The sequence below is a fragment of the Macrosteles quadrilineatus genome, unplaced genomic scaffold (assembly GCF_028750875.1).
Source record: "Macrosteles quadrilineatus isolate MER2022 unplaced genomic scaffold, UCM_ALF_1.0 Scaffold_2__2_contigs__length_208266976, whole genome shotgun sequence".
Lineage (NCBI taxonomy): Eukaryota > Metazoa > Arthropoda > Insecta > Hemiptera > Cicadellidae > Macrosteles > Macrosteles quadrilineatus.
In genome coordinates this window covers 113530438-113547072 of record NW_026542595.1, presented here as the reverse complement: position 1 = coordinate 113547072, position 16635 = coordinate 113530438, and the positions used below count along the sequence as shown (strand labels likewise).

General features: G+C 37.8%; 1 protein-coding gene across 1 annotated transcript in view; it reads left to right on the top strand.

Annotated features, from left to right (window-relative positions):
* Window positions 1–2037: 2037 nt before the first annotated feature.
* LOC128986185 (dynein axonemal heavy chain 1-like) overlaps window positions 2038–16635 on the top strand; it is a 70221-nt gene continuing 55623 nt past the window's right edge. Inside the window, exons 1-18 of the mRNA XM_054406381.1 lie at window positions 2038–2211; window positions 2973–3140; window positions 3294–3509; window positions 4104–4235; window positions 5131–5258; window positions 5826–6051; window positions 6562–6705; window positions 7394–7636; window positions 7908–8088; window positions 8565–8696; window positions 8987–9115; window positions 9929–10120; window positions 12499–12676; window positions 13300–13432; window positions 13941–14168; window positions 15052–15165; window positions 15371–15574; window positions 16226–16389. Coding sequence (XP_054262356.1) covers window positions 3027–3140; window positions 3294–3509; window positions 4104–4235; window positions 5131–5258; window positions 5826–6051; window positions 6562–6705; window positions 7394–7636; window positions 7908–8088; window positions 8565–8696; window positions 8987–9115; window positions 9929–10120; window positions 12499–12676; window positions 13300–13432; window positions 13941–14168; window positions 15052–15165; window positions 15371–15574; window positions 16226–16389 — 2858 coding nt within the window. The 5' untranslated portion in view covers window positions 2038–2211; window positions 2973–3026. The remainder of the gene's footprint in view (window positions 2212–2972; window positions 3141–3293; window positions 3510–4103; window positions 4236–5130; window positions 5259–5825; window positions 6052–6561; window positions 6706–7393; window positions 7637–7907; window positions 8089–8564; window positions 8697–8986; window positions 9116–9928; window positions 10121–12498; window positions 12677–13299; window positions 13433–13940; window positions 14169–15051; window positions 15166–15370; window positions 15575–16225; window positions 16390–16635) is intronic.

The window sequence follows — 16635 nt, the reverse complement described above, 5'->3', positions numbered from 1 at the left end:
CTAACACAAACATAAAAACATTTAGCATAACTAATGATTTCTGTTTTTCCAAACAGGATTTACTTGTACTTCAAAGCCGAGAACCCGTACAAGTATGCCGAACGAGTGCGGAACGCAGTGCAAGAGAGAAACTACGCTGAGAACTGTATCAGGTGAAGCCATTTCTTTTTAGAAAATAATTTATCAACAATAATTTTGTTTAACAAGTCATGGTTTTCCACTTATTCAGCTATTGTTTAACAGTACCAAGTGGTAGGGAATATAAAATTTCATGTAGGCCTACTTAAATGAATTATTTAATCTGGATGTCGTAATTTAAAAAATCATTGATTACCGATTCCAACAGAATTCAAATTGTTTTAAAATTCTTTAAAACCTGAATATTACAAAACTCAATCACTATAAGCCTTAGTTACGAAGTGTCAAATTTAAGTCTACGATGTTTCAATTTACAGATATCAGCTGTACGTAGATTGTATGCCGACTACCGAAGGCCCTCACATGGACCCATCCGTTCTTCACCGTATCTGCATCAAAAGTTTTTCCAAACGACTCAAATCTGACTGGATACAATTGTACAGTGAAATGGTTGGTTAAAATTACCTTCTTAAATTTTCTTATATTCTTTCTTTGTGGTTAATCTCAGTGATCTCAAACTACTGAAAGGTTGTGCAGTTCCAGATCTTAAAATATTTTGTCTGTTACAGTCATTACTCAGATTTTTCAAACTATAGCTTGAAATTTCCGATTTTGCCTTGGTAGTTGTATGCTGCACTAACATCAACACATCTTACTCCGGCAGATTTTACAGAATTTTTTTTAATTTTTGGCAGTTGTTAAACTGATTGTGTAGTTTTAGTTTTAACTTTTGAAATAATAACTTTTGATATCTATAAACCAACAGGTCTTACTATTCATTTATAAACATAATAATTATAGCAGTATTTTGGTGAATATTAATGAATTGCTAAAACCATTAAACATTCATAAAATATGTTTGACCTATGATGAAAACAAAATTGTTTAGCGTACAATAAATTTGAAATACAAACTCTGTCTAGCATACTTTATAGATGGAAAATTTTTTTATAAAAATGTATTTACTGTATATTATTTGTTTAAGAACAAAATGTTTATTAAAGCTGGAATTGAGGTAAATTCTTGGATATTCATCAATGATTTTGCCGAGAGAAATTTGAGTATAAGTTTTGTTTCAGCTACAAGAAGAAGTAAAACTTCTCTTTACTCGTACGTTTCTAGAAATGACCTTTCGGAAAATCTTGCTGAGTAAACCTGAAAGATTCCCTTTTATAAAACCCCCAAGAGAGCCTCCGCAAGTATTGAAGATAAAGGGTAATATTACATTGTTATTTTTAAAAATAATTTAAAACCAATAAAATATTTATTAATTAGAAAAAAAAACCTGAAATTAGATTGGTGCTACATAACGTGAGGACACCAGAGTTAGTTTAAAGTGATGATGAGTGTCTAATCAGATGACAGCATTGATACCAAGATCAAAATCTTCAATTTGCGTTGGGTTTGAAGATATGTTGGGTCATTAATGAAGAAAAAAAATACTAATACTCTGTTTACTGTAAAGGTATAAGAATGTCAATGCTTTTATAATCAGCAGAAAATCTCAAATGTTTTTCAAACTATTATCAAGAAGAGGTAAAAAAATATTTATGGTTGTTCTTCTAGAATTTATAAAAAAAAACTATAATACACCTAAAGTCCAATGTAACTACTTATTTAATGTGTTAAGAGGTTGGCGGCTTCTTTTAAGCTTGCATTTGTTGAAAAAGGCCGCAGCATGGGTGGAACGTACACAGCAAAGCAAGGAGTGAGCCGGTGCAGTACAAACGTGAACTGTTGATAAAATTTAATGGCGAACTAGTATGCACACCTATCTACCGTGAATTTGGGTCTACCGACTCACCACTTAACGAATTAGAGCGTGTCTACATTTTTTTAAATTGTTGGTAAACTTTTCCGATTCTTGCAGGTGCAGGTAAAAAGGACTTTGCAGAGACGTTGGCACATCAGCGATGGGTGACCGTGTTCTCTATCCCCAACTCTGTCCGAGCCGTGTACCTTGTTATTGGCTCTCTGATTGGTTTGGAGAAAAACAACTTCTTCAACATTCTCTACACAAAGAACGTGTCCTTGGAGGAGTTTGAGCGCTTGCAGACACTGCAGACAAACAATGTGAATTGATAAGTTGTTCTTACTTACCATGGCTATTTTTTATAAATAAGTACATTTTCGCCAAACCACACTAGAACTATAAGCGCACGGTTGTCCCATATCCTTGTATCCTCTGTATCTTACTTCTCTCGGGGGAGCAAGCTGGTCTAGTGGTAGAGCGTGGGTCTTCGGTCACGGGTTCAAATCCTGCCAAATCATTAATGGATTTTACATAAAGTTATATTGCCGCAAACCCTAGGTCTAGCCTGAAGTAATGTGCAAAACAATCCCAGGCTCGTGTCTAGCGTCCTAGGACAAAATATCTCACTTCTCCGTGCTTGTGCCTAATTCTTCTCCTTATTCTTTTCTTTCTTGGTGTAGGCCTAGTAATTTCCCTTCACTACACCACAGTTCAGTCTAACATACACAACAAATACAACACTGGAATACTCCACAATTGCAATACATTTCCTAGTAATTCATAATTATTCATTTGTCTAGTATTCCTGTACATATATTTTAATAGTGATGGGTCGGTACTTTATGTCCAATGTTGGTTCCATCGGTTCTTTGGAAAAGAACTGGGACCGAGAATCGATGGTGAAATGTTGGTACCACTTGGTACCATGGTTGGTGGTATCATACTACTGGTGGTACCACACTTGGTTGTATACCAGAGAACCGAGAATAGATTTTGGTTAAGAACCGGTATCGGTATCGACTTTAAGTGGTACTGGCCCATCACTAACTTTAATATTAGTAATTTCTATTACAATTTTCAGCTAATCAAACTGCTTCAAGGACCCTGGCTGGAAGAAATCACCCACAAGCTACGAATGTCGTTTGACAACGTGGGCAAAGGCTGGTTCAACATTAACGAACGCAGCCGGGAGATATACGACATCTCAAAGATGTCGAGGTTCATGATGATGGTCAAACTGCGAATGCAAGTGAGTAAAAACCACTTTTAGTATTTTTCTGATCGCCTTTCGCTTAAATTTGTGTATGATGATAGAATTTAATTTATAAACATTAGCGGTAATTTTTTAAACAAATTCTTTTGACAAATGTACTTTTGATACTTATTTTTCTGATGACTGCAGGGTGCTTTACGCAACCTGGTGTTATCGTCAGCACAATCGTACGTCTCGTTGGTAGAAACTCCTTGCCTTTGTACGCTCGGTGTTTCGTCAGACTTTGTCTGGGGCTCGGACCTCGTAGAGACGCAGTTCAAACCTTCTGCGGCTCCGATATTCACGTTGAAACTCAACGTCAACGAGGCGGGAGCATTCTACAGCACAGATCCAGCTATGTTTGAGGTAGGTACGAAGTTGAGTTTTGATTTTCCCAGCTTTCCTTTTGTTTTAACTTAATTTTTGATGATGGTAGGTTTATTGTGGACATTTTCAAGCATAAACAAAAAAAATACAACAAACGACTAGTAATTTCTCAAATATTTTGTGACAGAATCTATTGTAGATTTTAATAAGCCGGCTAATCCAACCTAATATATTATTTGAAGATTAAATTGTTTTTAAATATAAATATAATACCAAGTCTCAATTTTAACAGTCTTCTAGTACAATACAATTTTATGCGATTCTGTAGCTCTCTTGTTCTAGTCATAAAGTAATACTTGGCCATGTAGTTGAACAAACATGAGCAAACAATGTGACCATAATTAAGTAAATCTCTAGACTAAACCATTACTTTTTTCCTACAAACCATTTCACCTGAAAAATAGTAATAGCAGCCCTTTCTGAACTTTTAATTAATTGTGACAATACGTTGGCCAAATTGCCATTACTTGCGCTCTGAAATGACCAGTAACTAGAAGGTTAAATGCAATAATTGATATAGGACATTAGTTTTTCATTTTCAATGTGTTTGAACGTTGTGTTTTATGTGGACAGAAAACCACGGGGAAGTTGTTTGACAACGCAGTGATATCTTCTCACAAGATCCCCCAGGTTGAGCCAATGCTGATGGAACATCTCAAGTATGCAGAAGATCTGTACCTCTCCTCCGTCGGACTGCAAGAAACGGTAAATAGATCATTTAACTTTCCGATCCTCGTCCCGATGAAATAAAAACTGATGTTTTAATGCTGTATGTAAATCGATTCAGCAAACCATAGCACTTTTGCATGTCCAATATAAATTTTTTATCCAATATCAAGTTCCAAAAATTGAAGGTCTATTTTTGTAAATCAAGGTTTCTATGTACTTGGTGCTGTTTTTTTAGCGACCTCAATACCAAGACTGTTAAGGTAATGATCATCTTTGAACCATTATCAAGGGGCGTTTTTTGTTGAGGTTTGTGCTATTGGCCTGGATGTGTTATTGGAATTCTACCAGAAATATTTCAATTACCGTAGGTTCTGTAGGAAAAAAAAGCCTTATCACCTCCGATGTCCCCCAAAGACCCAAACTGTGTCAAATGTCTCAGTATGTCAAATATTTTTTTAGTTTGCCAATAACTATATCCGCACTTTTAAGTCAACACTGGAATTTTGTAATTTAGGTGACTGCTCTCAAATATCTCGATTAAATCCAAATGTTCCAATGTGTTTGCTTTCGATAAATATAATTTGGCTCAACAGCCAACCTTCATAACATCTCTTTTTTACCAAGTCCTCTGGATCCATTTCTCAACAAGTATTTCATTGTTGCCGAAGGGTAATTTTTTTTTTTTTTTAAAGAGGTTGGTGGTTACAGGTGAACTGTACTGATAAAAGTTAGTGGCAGTGACCAGGATCCGAACCCACGACACTTCTGCCTTGGGCCCGAAGTCCGCGACGCTACCGACTGAGCCACCGACTCACCATTTTGCACAATTTTGTGCTAGCTGCCTATACTAATGTTCATACTGAAATCTATTTTACCAATAATTTACCTAGTTAAAAACTATAGTTTTGTTCTGTATGGTTTTTTATCTCAGGTGATGCAGCCTCTGCGGGAACGATTGCTCGTAGCAGTTCGTTCTGCTGTCGTTCCCCTCGTGGCTTACTGCCGAGAATACGATAGACATGCTGCTCTCTACTCCTTGGATGTTGATGAATACATAGAGTAAGTTAAATGGCTCGCATGTTTTTGATTAGTCAATAGTTGATTTAGCTGTAACTTATATTAAGTTTTTTTGATTATTTAAAGAAAAGAATTAAAATATATTTTTCAAATAGCAAATTAACCTCAACAAATAAGTATTATTCTAGGACACTAGTCTGTAGCCCAAAACCTTTTTACACACAATTAGGCTAAGCCTAAGGGGTCACTGCATTATCACATGGATAAAATCCATTGGTGATCGACAGGAGTTGAACCCGGGACCACTGGGACCAAAGTTTTGCGCTCTACCACTACACCAGCTTGTTCCCTATGTCCAAAACCATGTTTAAGGAAACAATCTTCTTAGACAAATCAAATTCAAAATAGTAATTTCCATTTTTCTTCCTAAAGCCCGGTTTCCCTAGGTATGGAAGCGGAGTGCAACTTTACATAGGGAATTAAATTAATTGGAGCGCACCCGCCTCTGGACAATTGGAAAATAACTTCTCGGCACTCCACTTCTACGCTATCTCCGAGTTCTCCGCTCCGCTTAGTTGAAAATCCAGCTTAACGGTTATTTTTTTCCAGGAAATACAAGGAAGAGAACCACCCAGTTCACGAGGTGAAGGAAGAGGTCGCACTGCACTTGAGACTTAAGGCCAATTTGGTAGCGACCATTCCGGCTGTCATCGTGATCGGACCGTTTATCGTCCAAGTGGACAACCTGCGTCAGTTCCTCATCAACAAGCGACAAGAGATTGCCACCAAACTTCTCAACGCCTTCGCTCAACGAATGAAAGAGTTGTTGGAGAATGTAAGTCTTTTGTACGTAGATAATCTGTTGGTTATGTATTAATGTGATGTTAGGTTAGGCTGATTTCACGGATTGATTTAGAAAGTTACAGTGATTACTTATGAGATATATTTATGGTTGGTCTGTACGATATTTTAGGACATGAAAACTAATCTAAAGTATTTTAACCTCCACTTCTGCTTATTTGATTTTCCAATTCTTTGTGTTGTGCAATCTTTCCATAATAGAACCCTAGATGACTAGCTACAGCCTAGGTTCAAATTTTTGATGGTCGCAACATAAATTAATTGTAAACTTTTTAGGATTTTTGTGAGGACAGCAGGCAAATCTGAATGGGAAAAATCTACTGTAACAGGAAACACAAAACTGTAGACAATACACAAAAAAATTAATTTTTGTGTTTCTTGGCCAGTTTTGACTCTTCCCGTAAGCCTGCTATCTACTTAAATAATATTTCAACTGTTGGCCCTTGTGCTAAATGTTACATTCATAATTCATCAACTGTTTTAGGTGATGGAAGAATACAAGACGATTTACCGTCGGCTGTGTGAGAAACCGGCAACAATAGAACTGCTGGTGGAGATGCGAGAATGGATGGAGACGATTCCTCTCACTGTACGAGGACTTGACGACACAGCAAGACGTTATCTGCTGGTGAGTTTGAGATGACCATCCACATCTATTCATCCATTCATACATATATCCATTCATCCATCAAAGGCGTTATCTGCTGGAGGGTGTGACTTGACCATCCATTCATCCATTCATCCATTCATCCATACATCCATTCATCCATTCATCCATCCATCCATCCATCCATCCATCCATCCATCCATCCACACATCCATCCATCCATCCATCCACACATCCATCCATCCATCCATCCATCCATCCATCCACACATCCATCCATCCATCCATCCATCCATCCATCCATCCATCCAAGACACTACCTCCTTGTGGGTTTGACGTGTTACCTTCACTCTACCCTTAAAAACCTTATTGTGTAGGAAAATCTCCATTATGATGTTGTTGATTGATCTAAGCAATTAATAAATTAAATACTTTATTTATGTTGATTCTGCAATGCTGGTTTGGTTCTGAGAAAAATGAGTAGCTTTTTGATGGCTCCAACTGGGCCCAGCTGTCCTTGATAATTGAAATGATCCTTGATAAGTAGGTCCTTGAGCAAACCATCATCACCTTGTGACATTTCTATAATCCTTTGTTTTTGGAGTAAGGCATGCCTTGCACATAAGTCAGGATTAGGATTATCTGTTGTAAATAGTTATAAATTAAAGTATTGATCTTCTTCATCATGATAAACACCAAATTTTCCACAGGAGTACGACCTGCTGGACTCCTTCTGGTTTGCTTTGGACCAGGAAGAATTTGAGGCCAAATGGGAGGCGCTGAGCTGGCCTAACCGATTGACGCTCAAAATAGAAGAGGTAGAACGTCAACTGGAACTGGAGACGGAGATCTTCCAGAAATTGCAGATAGAGGATGAATTTACCTTACAGGACAGAATAGAGTTGATAACCGGAACCATAACACAACTAGCTCAGCAGAGCGACTTCTCCAAGGTAAGAGGGCGCAGGGCATCGGTACCCAAGGTCTTGGGTTCAAATCCCGTTCATCACCAGTGGAATTTGTTTGTAATAATTCAGCAACCCTCTAGGCCTAGCCTTAAGTACTGTTATATCTGGATGTCTTCTAGGCTAAAGCTTAGCGTAGGCCTACTAGGATGTAGGCAATAAATGAACAAACATAATTTTAACAGTAGTGTAACTACGAGTAGTGTTAAGGATATTTAAAATGTTATCCTTCAATCCTTGCTATCCTCATTCATTCCAGGTTCATGAGATAGCCGTGGACGTCAGAAGAGCTTGGAAACTAATCAAAGAAACTCAAGAGTTCGGACAGTTGTTGAACTCGAGGCAGAAATTGTTCGGCATGCCTGTAACTCCTTTCGACCAAATTAGGAAACTCTCCAACGAGTTTGAACCTTATAAAAACTTGTGGACGACAGCCTCTGGTAAGAAGTTTGCTGTAAGATAGATTTTTTTATTCACAGCAAAGAGTAAATTTTAACCATGGTATAAAAGATTCTCGATAGGTGATATAAAATAAAATAGATTCAACTACATGTTGCCATCATAGGAAATCGAGATAATTTTTTTTTAAGAACGTTAACAGGATTTTTGTGTAGGATTTATAAACCAAGATTGTAGGTCAAGACTTGTAGTGGTGAGCAAGCCACAATTAATCCTCATTACAGCCGTTTTAACATGGAACTACAATCTCGTTCAGGATCGAACCAGCGACTCTCAGATTTGATGGCAAGCAAAATAATCATTCGGTTAGCCAGACAATTGATAACCAATATGGTGCTGTCAAGCATCCTTAATCCAACGTTTTTCTTCTTGTTACCTTTGAGTCTAGAGTCTATGTTACAAAATCTCTCTGTTTTTTATATACAAACTTTAATATTAAAACCTACTTTGCCGACAGACTGGCTGAAGTCTTACCAGATATACATGGATAATCCATTGGTGAACTTGGACGGAGAAGCGATGGAAAGGAACGTCTCTGAATCCTACAAGATCATTAGCAAATGTTATCGCACATTTGTAGAAATGCCAGGTAAGCTGCGGAATAACGGCGATCGATACATAGTTTTATTTATAAAGGATAAACTTGTTGCAAGAATAAATAGGTCAAAACATAGATGGAATTGTGGATCTGTGGAGGGAGAAATAAAAATGGGTTGGAAAGAGAAGGATAAAACAAAGTAAAAGAATTCAAATCCACCTCCCTCCCCAAAATTAAATGTTTAGGCTGCCACTGAAACATACCTTAAATGTACATACTCAGTTAAACAAATTAGGATTATTTTTGCTAAGATAACAATTTGAATAACAATTTTTGTGCAGTTGTTCAAGAAATCGCTTGTAGAGTAAAAGAAGAAATCGACCAGTTTAAGCCGTACATGCCGTTGATTTTGGCTGTGAGGAACCCGGGCATGCGACAACGACACTGGGAGGATCTTACAGAGAAAACTGGTATGTTGATATGTCATTTAAACTCATTGTCATTACACTATTAAATATTAGTGTTACTATTTAAACACAGTATGTTCTAGAAATCTGTATTATTTAGTGGACGTCGACCACAGTCCATGCTGATGACAGATAGGCCTAATATTGTTTTTTATTTATTCAATTCACGTCATATTAATGCAGTGTGTAGATAGAAAGAAAATCATTGCAGTATACTTGTTTGTAATTGTAATATGAAGAAAATTTGATATGAATCTGGCCAAAATCTATCTGACCAATAAGGGGCAGCAAGATGGTCTAGTGGTAGAATACTGGGTTTGATATTCCAGAGGTTTTGGGTTCTAATCCTGCAATTCACAAATGTGTGTTTAGCTATGTGGTACAGTATAACCTCTCATATCCGGCCTACAAGGGACCGAGCCTCTGGCCGGATAAACCAACCTGTTAAAAACTATAAATTTGTATCTAACAACAACTTGTGATTGGTTAACAGTAGTGTTTAAGTCTCTTTTGGGAGTCTAATAGCTCAAATGAGTAGTGCACCAAAAATGTACATGAACATAAAAACGCTCAAATCATGGAGACTACGTGTACAGCTGTGGGAAATATTTTTGGTATTGATTCCGGGAAGAGACCGGATAAATCAAGGACCGGAAATTCCGAGGCCGGATATTAGGGGGTCTATTGTAACACCGTAACCCTCTAGGCGTAGCCTGAAGTAATGTGTCTAATGGTTTCAGGCTAGATCATAGCATCCTAGGATTTTAAGATGGGCAGAGAATAAAGATCTTAAGAATTTAAATCTTTTCTCTGCAGGTATTAAGATTAAAATGACATCGTTGACGACGTTCAACAACTGTCTGTCGCTGGGCCTGATGGATCACACGGACGTTGCGGTAAAGTTGAGTGAAGAAGCAGCTAAGGAGTATGTGATTGAGCAGGCGTTGGACAAAATGGAGGCTGAGTGGGAATCGGTCAATTTGGACGTATCTCCGTACAAGGCCACTGGTTAGTACAACTTGGGTTGTCTGTGAATACTGTAGTCAAACTTAATGTTAGAAAGGGTATAAAAAGGCATATACATATAAAGAGAAGGGAACTTGCTAAGCTAATACAAAGAAAGAAAATAAAAGTGTTACACTTAAAATCTGCTGTATTCATGAGTCGTGACAACTTATTCAGTGCTCGATTTGCGGAAGAATGCGACTGAACGGAGTTCCGGTACCTTTCTTTCGGAAAGATAAAAATATTGGGATAAATAGGTACCAATCATATTAAATAGGTTACAGTTCCGGCACCTCAATTTTTACAAATCAAGCACTGTCTCTATTCGTTTACACTACAACTTTATTAGGTAAGTGGATGGAATGGTTGCAATAGTTTACTTTTACTTTCTCCCCCTATACCATAGTATATGGAGAAAGTATTGTTTTCGTCAAAATTTTCGAGTTTGAGTTTTGAGTGGATATATTCGTTTTGGGTCCTTCTGGACCCAAAAAAGTGGTTTTCGAAGTGATGTCTGTGTGTGTGTGTCTGTGTGTGTGTCTGTGTGTGTGTCTGTGTGTCTGGATGTGTACAGAGCTAGAGACTACACCTGTGGTCCGATTTAAATGAAATTTGGTATGTAGGTTCTTTTCCATGGTATCTCCAGGCGTTTTTTTCATTTTTTTGAAATTTTGATTTTTAATGGGGATTTTCCCATAAAAACCCATAAAAAACCGGAAAAATCTGATTTTCTCAAAAACGGCCCGAACGATTTTAATAAAAATTTAGTATGTTGTAGCCCTTTTAATTCTGAACAAAATGGTAGAAATCCCATTTCTGTAAAAATTACGGTTCAAAAGTTATGGTAAATTATGTTATTTTCCCATAAAACCCCATAAAATAACGAAAAAAGGATTGTAGACAAAAATCCGGTTTTGATTTAACATAGTATGTTATGGTCCTTACAATTTTGATAGTTTTTTTTCATTTTTTAGAAATTTTTATTTTTAATGGGGATTTTCCCATAAAACCACATAAAATAATGGAAAAATTGAATCTTCCCAAAAATGGCCCGAACAATTTTGATAAAAATTGAGTATGTTATAGTCTTTTATATTCTGAACAAAATGGTACAAATCCCATCTCTGTAAAAATTACGGTTCAAAAGTTATTGTAAATTATGTTACTTTCCCATAAAAACCCCAATAAATTACGGAAAATCAGATTTTCCCAAAATTGGCTCGAACGATTTTGATGAAATTTAGTATGTTATATCCTTTAAATTCTGAAGAAATTTGTACATATCCCATTTCCGTATATTTACTCTCACCGCTTACACATGATAAAGGTTGTTGACAAACTTATGGGAGAAAGTATGTGTCAGAATGCTGATACCGTTTATTTTATTTATGACTCGGCCACAAATGTTTAGGTTGGACTTCTGGAGGTTGACTTTGTGATATTTAACTGTGACAACATTTGATAAAAACTTTTAGGGACGGTATTTCAGAAACTACTTATCTAGTTAACAACAGGTCAACTACTTTACTAATGTAAAAGAAATTAGCACAACTTAATTTGGCATCAAACCTCTGTGGGGTAAATTGAATGAGGTCTGTTTGGGTAAAGTCCAATAACATTGTGTAGTTGTTAACACTGTCGTCTGCCGCAGGTACATCTTATCTTACTAATATTATAAATCTGAAAGTTTGTGAGTTTGTGTGTGTGTTTGTGTGTGTGTGTGTTGCTCAATCACGCATAAACTACTGGACGGATTGGGCTGAAATTTGGCATGATGATAGCTCACATTCCCGATTAACATTAAAGCATATTATTATCCCAAAAATCCTTTCGGGCTCCGCCCCAGTGGCTCTGTAGTTCCCCATGTTAACCTTATGGTTTTTCATATTTAAAAGGAATTAATGAATCTTAACAGCTGTTTCAATTAAACAAGTTGGTTCTGTTCTATGATGTTCAATAGCATAAAAGTTACAAGGACTACCAACAGGTTGCAGCACTATTATTTTTTTTTTATTTATGACAACAGCTAATTTCCAACAAAAAGGTGAGTGAGCGTAGCGAACAAACTTCAACCTGGAGGCGAGTTAGCGTAGCGAACGAGCTAACCTGAAGGCAAGTGAGCGCAGCAAACGAGCTCCAACCTAAAGGTGAGTGAGCGTAGCGAACGAACTTCAACCAGGACGTGAATGAGCCATGCGAATACTTATGATGTTAAACGGGGCAAAGCCCGCGGGTACAGCTAGTATATAATAAAGGTGACAGATAACATGGTGCAGATGTTAGACGACCTTGCTGTAGCTACTCAGTAACTATCCTTCAGTCCCTTCAAGGGAGCCTTCGAGGAGCTCAGCTTGTGTAGTTAACACTGTCGTCTGCCGCAGGTACATACATAATGAAGGTGACGGATGACATGGTGCAGATGCTAGACGACCACATTGTAGCTACTCAGCAACTATCCTTCAGTCCCTTCAAGGGAGCCTTCGAGGAGCGTCTGGCAGAGTGGGAGGACAAACTGCGTCTCACACAGCAAGTCATCGAGGAATGGTCCGAGTGCCAGAAGTAAGTTGATCACATTTACAATTTTGTTGTTTTAAAATTATGGTTGTTGTTATTACAGTAAAACATCTTTTAGCCAACCTTTCCTAGTCCAACCATGCCATTGTCTATTGATTACAATGTAAATGTTGACATCATCACAGTCCCCCGCAATCGGGGCAAAAATCTTGTTTATCCCCTAAGGTCACAGAAACATCATAATCGTTTTCTGCGATCTTTACAAAGCCCGAAATATGCTCAACAGTAATGGAGACATCATCATCGTCTTGCACAATCGTGTAAAATATTGAACGTTTTCTTTGGTCATGGGCCATGGGGATATTACTATCATCTTCCGCAATAGCGGGGAAATCTTAGGGTAATCCTGCAGTCATGGAAAACTGCACCACCGTCTTTGGCGATCATGGAAAAAATCCTAAACTAGCTGTTCCTCGGATAATCAAACATTTTTACTGTTACGACCACGGCCTTGGTCCTGTAGGTAACGGATTAGCGGGGTTGTACCGAATATTGACATTTGGGTTTTTGTAAGAGCACTGTACGTTTCCTCAAAATCAGAGATTTGATAATTAGTTTATGAAAAGGTCATTTAATGAGAAAGGTAAACATATTTGATTTTTTCATAGAACATGGATGTACCTCGAGCCGATTTTCAAAAGTGAAGACATTAAGAACCAACTGCCTCTCGAGAGTAAGAAATTCAATACAATGGAACGAGCGTGGAGGAGAACGATGAAGCTAGCCTTTGAAACACCAAAGGTAAGTTGTTGACTATCCCTGGATACCAAGTTTTTTGGATTTACAGGATCAAATGACACTTCTGGATGTTTCTTTACATTTTCATATATATTTTCATCAAGCGTATTAATCTTTGTGTTGTATTCTGGTTGATCATATCAAAATGAAACAGATTTAGAACCGTTCCACAGTTTACAATCCCGGAGAAGTAAGGTATAGAGGGCATATTCAATGGTACACTTAATTGGTGTCTAGCGCTAGTCACTGGTGTATAGGACAGTCCAACACCGTCCTCCCTCTCCATCATATACTACAACAATCATGGTGGAGGAAGACCCTGTGCGATAGGAATTTCTGCACAGTTCTTGCCGCTCCGCCTGTTCCTTGCTCATCATAATTATATTTCCAGCACAACATACTAGAGCTTAGCACGATTGTACCATAAGCAAGTTTTCGCTATACCTTACTTCACTGTGCGTAAACAAATAAATGAATAATCATCGTGATGTCTGTACGTTGTTTTCCGCAGATAATGTCTTTCTGCCCAGACAAGCGCCTCCTAGATCTACTAAAGGATAACAACAAGCTGCTGGATATGGTGTACAAAGGACTCTCAGATTACCTGGAGACCAAGAGGTCCAGCTTCCCTAGGTTTTATTTCCTCAGCGATGACGAACTTCTCGAGATATTGTCGCAAGGCCGTAACCCACTTGCTGTTCAGCCTCATCTACGCAAGTGTTTCGAGAACATCGCAAAGGTGAGGTTAGGTTTGCTTTAAGATTTTTAAGGTTTGTAAGGATTTAAATCTTACCATGGAACAAAATTTTATAACGGTGAGAATATTCTAATAGCCATCCTTCTCGGTCAGGTAGACCTTGTAAGTGAAGGAAGGATGGTGTTATGGAAGACATTCATAGTTTAGGAAGGAGAATCGACTAAGCGAAAGACAAAGCCGATGGCTTCAATGGATGCAGCAGGCCAAAACTCATCAAGATTTCTAGCCCTAATAGAGTAAGTAAGAAAAATTTGGTAAAAATAAATCCGTTAAAAGACTTCAGAATATTTTTTGCTGCTTAAAACACTACAATTTACAGTCATTTTGAGGAGCATTTCAAACTTCATTTAGACAAAAATTCCTATTAAAATATTTTGAAAATACGAATATGCCTTTATTTAGCAGATTCAAGGTCTTTGGGCAACCATTGTGTCAACATCAACAAAATACTTCTGTTCACGTTTTGTGCCTTGATGTAATGGTGACTTGAGCTAAACAAAGTCGATGTATCAAATTAATTGGTAATCTACATTGAGGCTGGGCAAACAGAAACATTTAATTGATTTTGACAAGGCCGTAGTCCGAAAATGAGCTTGACTTGCACGATGGTTTTCACTCATAGACATGAAATTCTTATAACATTTACAAAAACACTCAGTACACTCTGTACGCTTGGTGAGTTGTTAAATCATTCATTTGTTTTTCCATTTGGAAACTGGGCTGTTGTACCTAAAAAACAGAGATTGTTAGAGGATGCAGCAGAACTTAAAAACTCCATTCCCTTTAGGAATCTGTTCTTTCCCGTGCTTGTAAAACATTAAAAATATACAGTATTCAGTGAGTAATTGGATTAATATTTTTTCAGCTTCACTTTGAGCCAGATCTGAGGATCACAAAGATGTTCTCGGCAGAAGGAGAATGCGTAGACCTCATACCTGACATGTACCCGACAGGAATGGTGGAAGCTTGGCTGCTCAAAGTATGTTTACAGTTCCTAGGTGCATTTAAACATTTAAAACTGTAAAATTGAGCAAGACTTGTTATAAAAGATGTTGAGTATCCTTTAATGATAGATTTTAGATTAATTCTGTCAAAATATGTATTGAACATTTAAAGTAGACCAGAAAATCATAGTCAATGTGCAAATTTCATTATTTTGCTAACAGTTTTTACGGCTTTTCAAGGTGGAGCAAGTGATGAGGAACACCCTTTGCGCTACGCTGGAAAAGGCGCTGAACACCATAGAACACCAGGAGAGGTCTCGGTGGGTGCTGGAATGGCCTGGACAGCTCGTCATCGCCGGATGTCAAACGTACTGGTCAGCTCACGTAGAGGAGGGAATACACACGCACACGTTGGAGGCGTACTATCAGGAGATGTTGGCCCAGGTATTGACGACTGATGGGAATTAGGGAAATATTTACGAGTAATGGGTGAAGGGCAGGGTGAAAGCAATACTTATTGGTTGTAAAGTTCAGAATGCAATAAGTTTTGTTATGTCGTTCTTTGGTGGCTAAATTTATGTATGAATTGTTAAAGGATGTTATATGTTCAAGGGCCTAGGTTCTAATGCTTTTTGTATACCAGGCTTAACTGAATGGAGAAGCGTCCACTAGGGCACAAGATACTCAAAATGTGACATTATTTACAAAAATTTGATAATGTTTTAAATGAAAGCCAATCGAGTGGTAAGGAATTTTTTGTAAAGGCATAGAATTCAGCTAGAACCTTACCTTACCTCCTCGGCCATTGAAACCTCAGAAAGTTTTCGGCCTCGCCAACGATGCTTCTCCACTCTTCTCTATTCTCGGATGTAGTGTGCAACGCAGCCAAGGATATGGCAGCACCTGACTCCTCCATCGCAGTCTCGGCATGCAGAGTGGTCTGCCTTCTGGTTTGTTCTGGTCTACAACTTATTAATGGGTAATATCTCCTCCACACATGTCCAGCCCATCTCAATCTCCTGCTTTTTATCCTTACCACTACATCCCATTCACAGTTAGATGGACTTGAGTATCTCATCTATATCATGTTCACAGTTGGATGGACTCAGAGGCCTAGTGAGAGGTAAACTAACCAGGATACAACGTCAGGTGTTGTCTGCGTTGATTGTCATTGAGGTTCACGCCAGAGACGTTCTGTTCAACCTCGTCCAACTCAATGTGCAGAATGTCAACGAGTTCGACTGGATCAGCCAACTCAGGTAGGTCGTTTGTCTCTTGAAAAGTCACTAATGATGTTCATTAATTGTTCTTGGTTGCTCCCTTAGTCTTTTGTGCATGTGCAAGCTCAATAACTGTTACTACCCTTTGTTTCTAGTGTTTGTTACACTTATTGTCTCTTCTTGTTGAGTTTATTGCTTAAAGTTCAGTTTTTGTGATGAGTTAATGTTATTTGTGAAATTTTTGAGGTAATTTTCTATCACGATCGGTAAAGAAAAGGGTTTCGC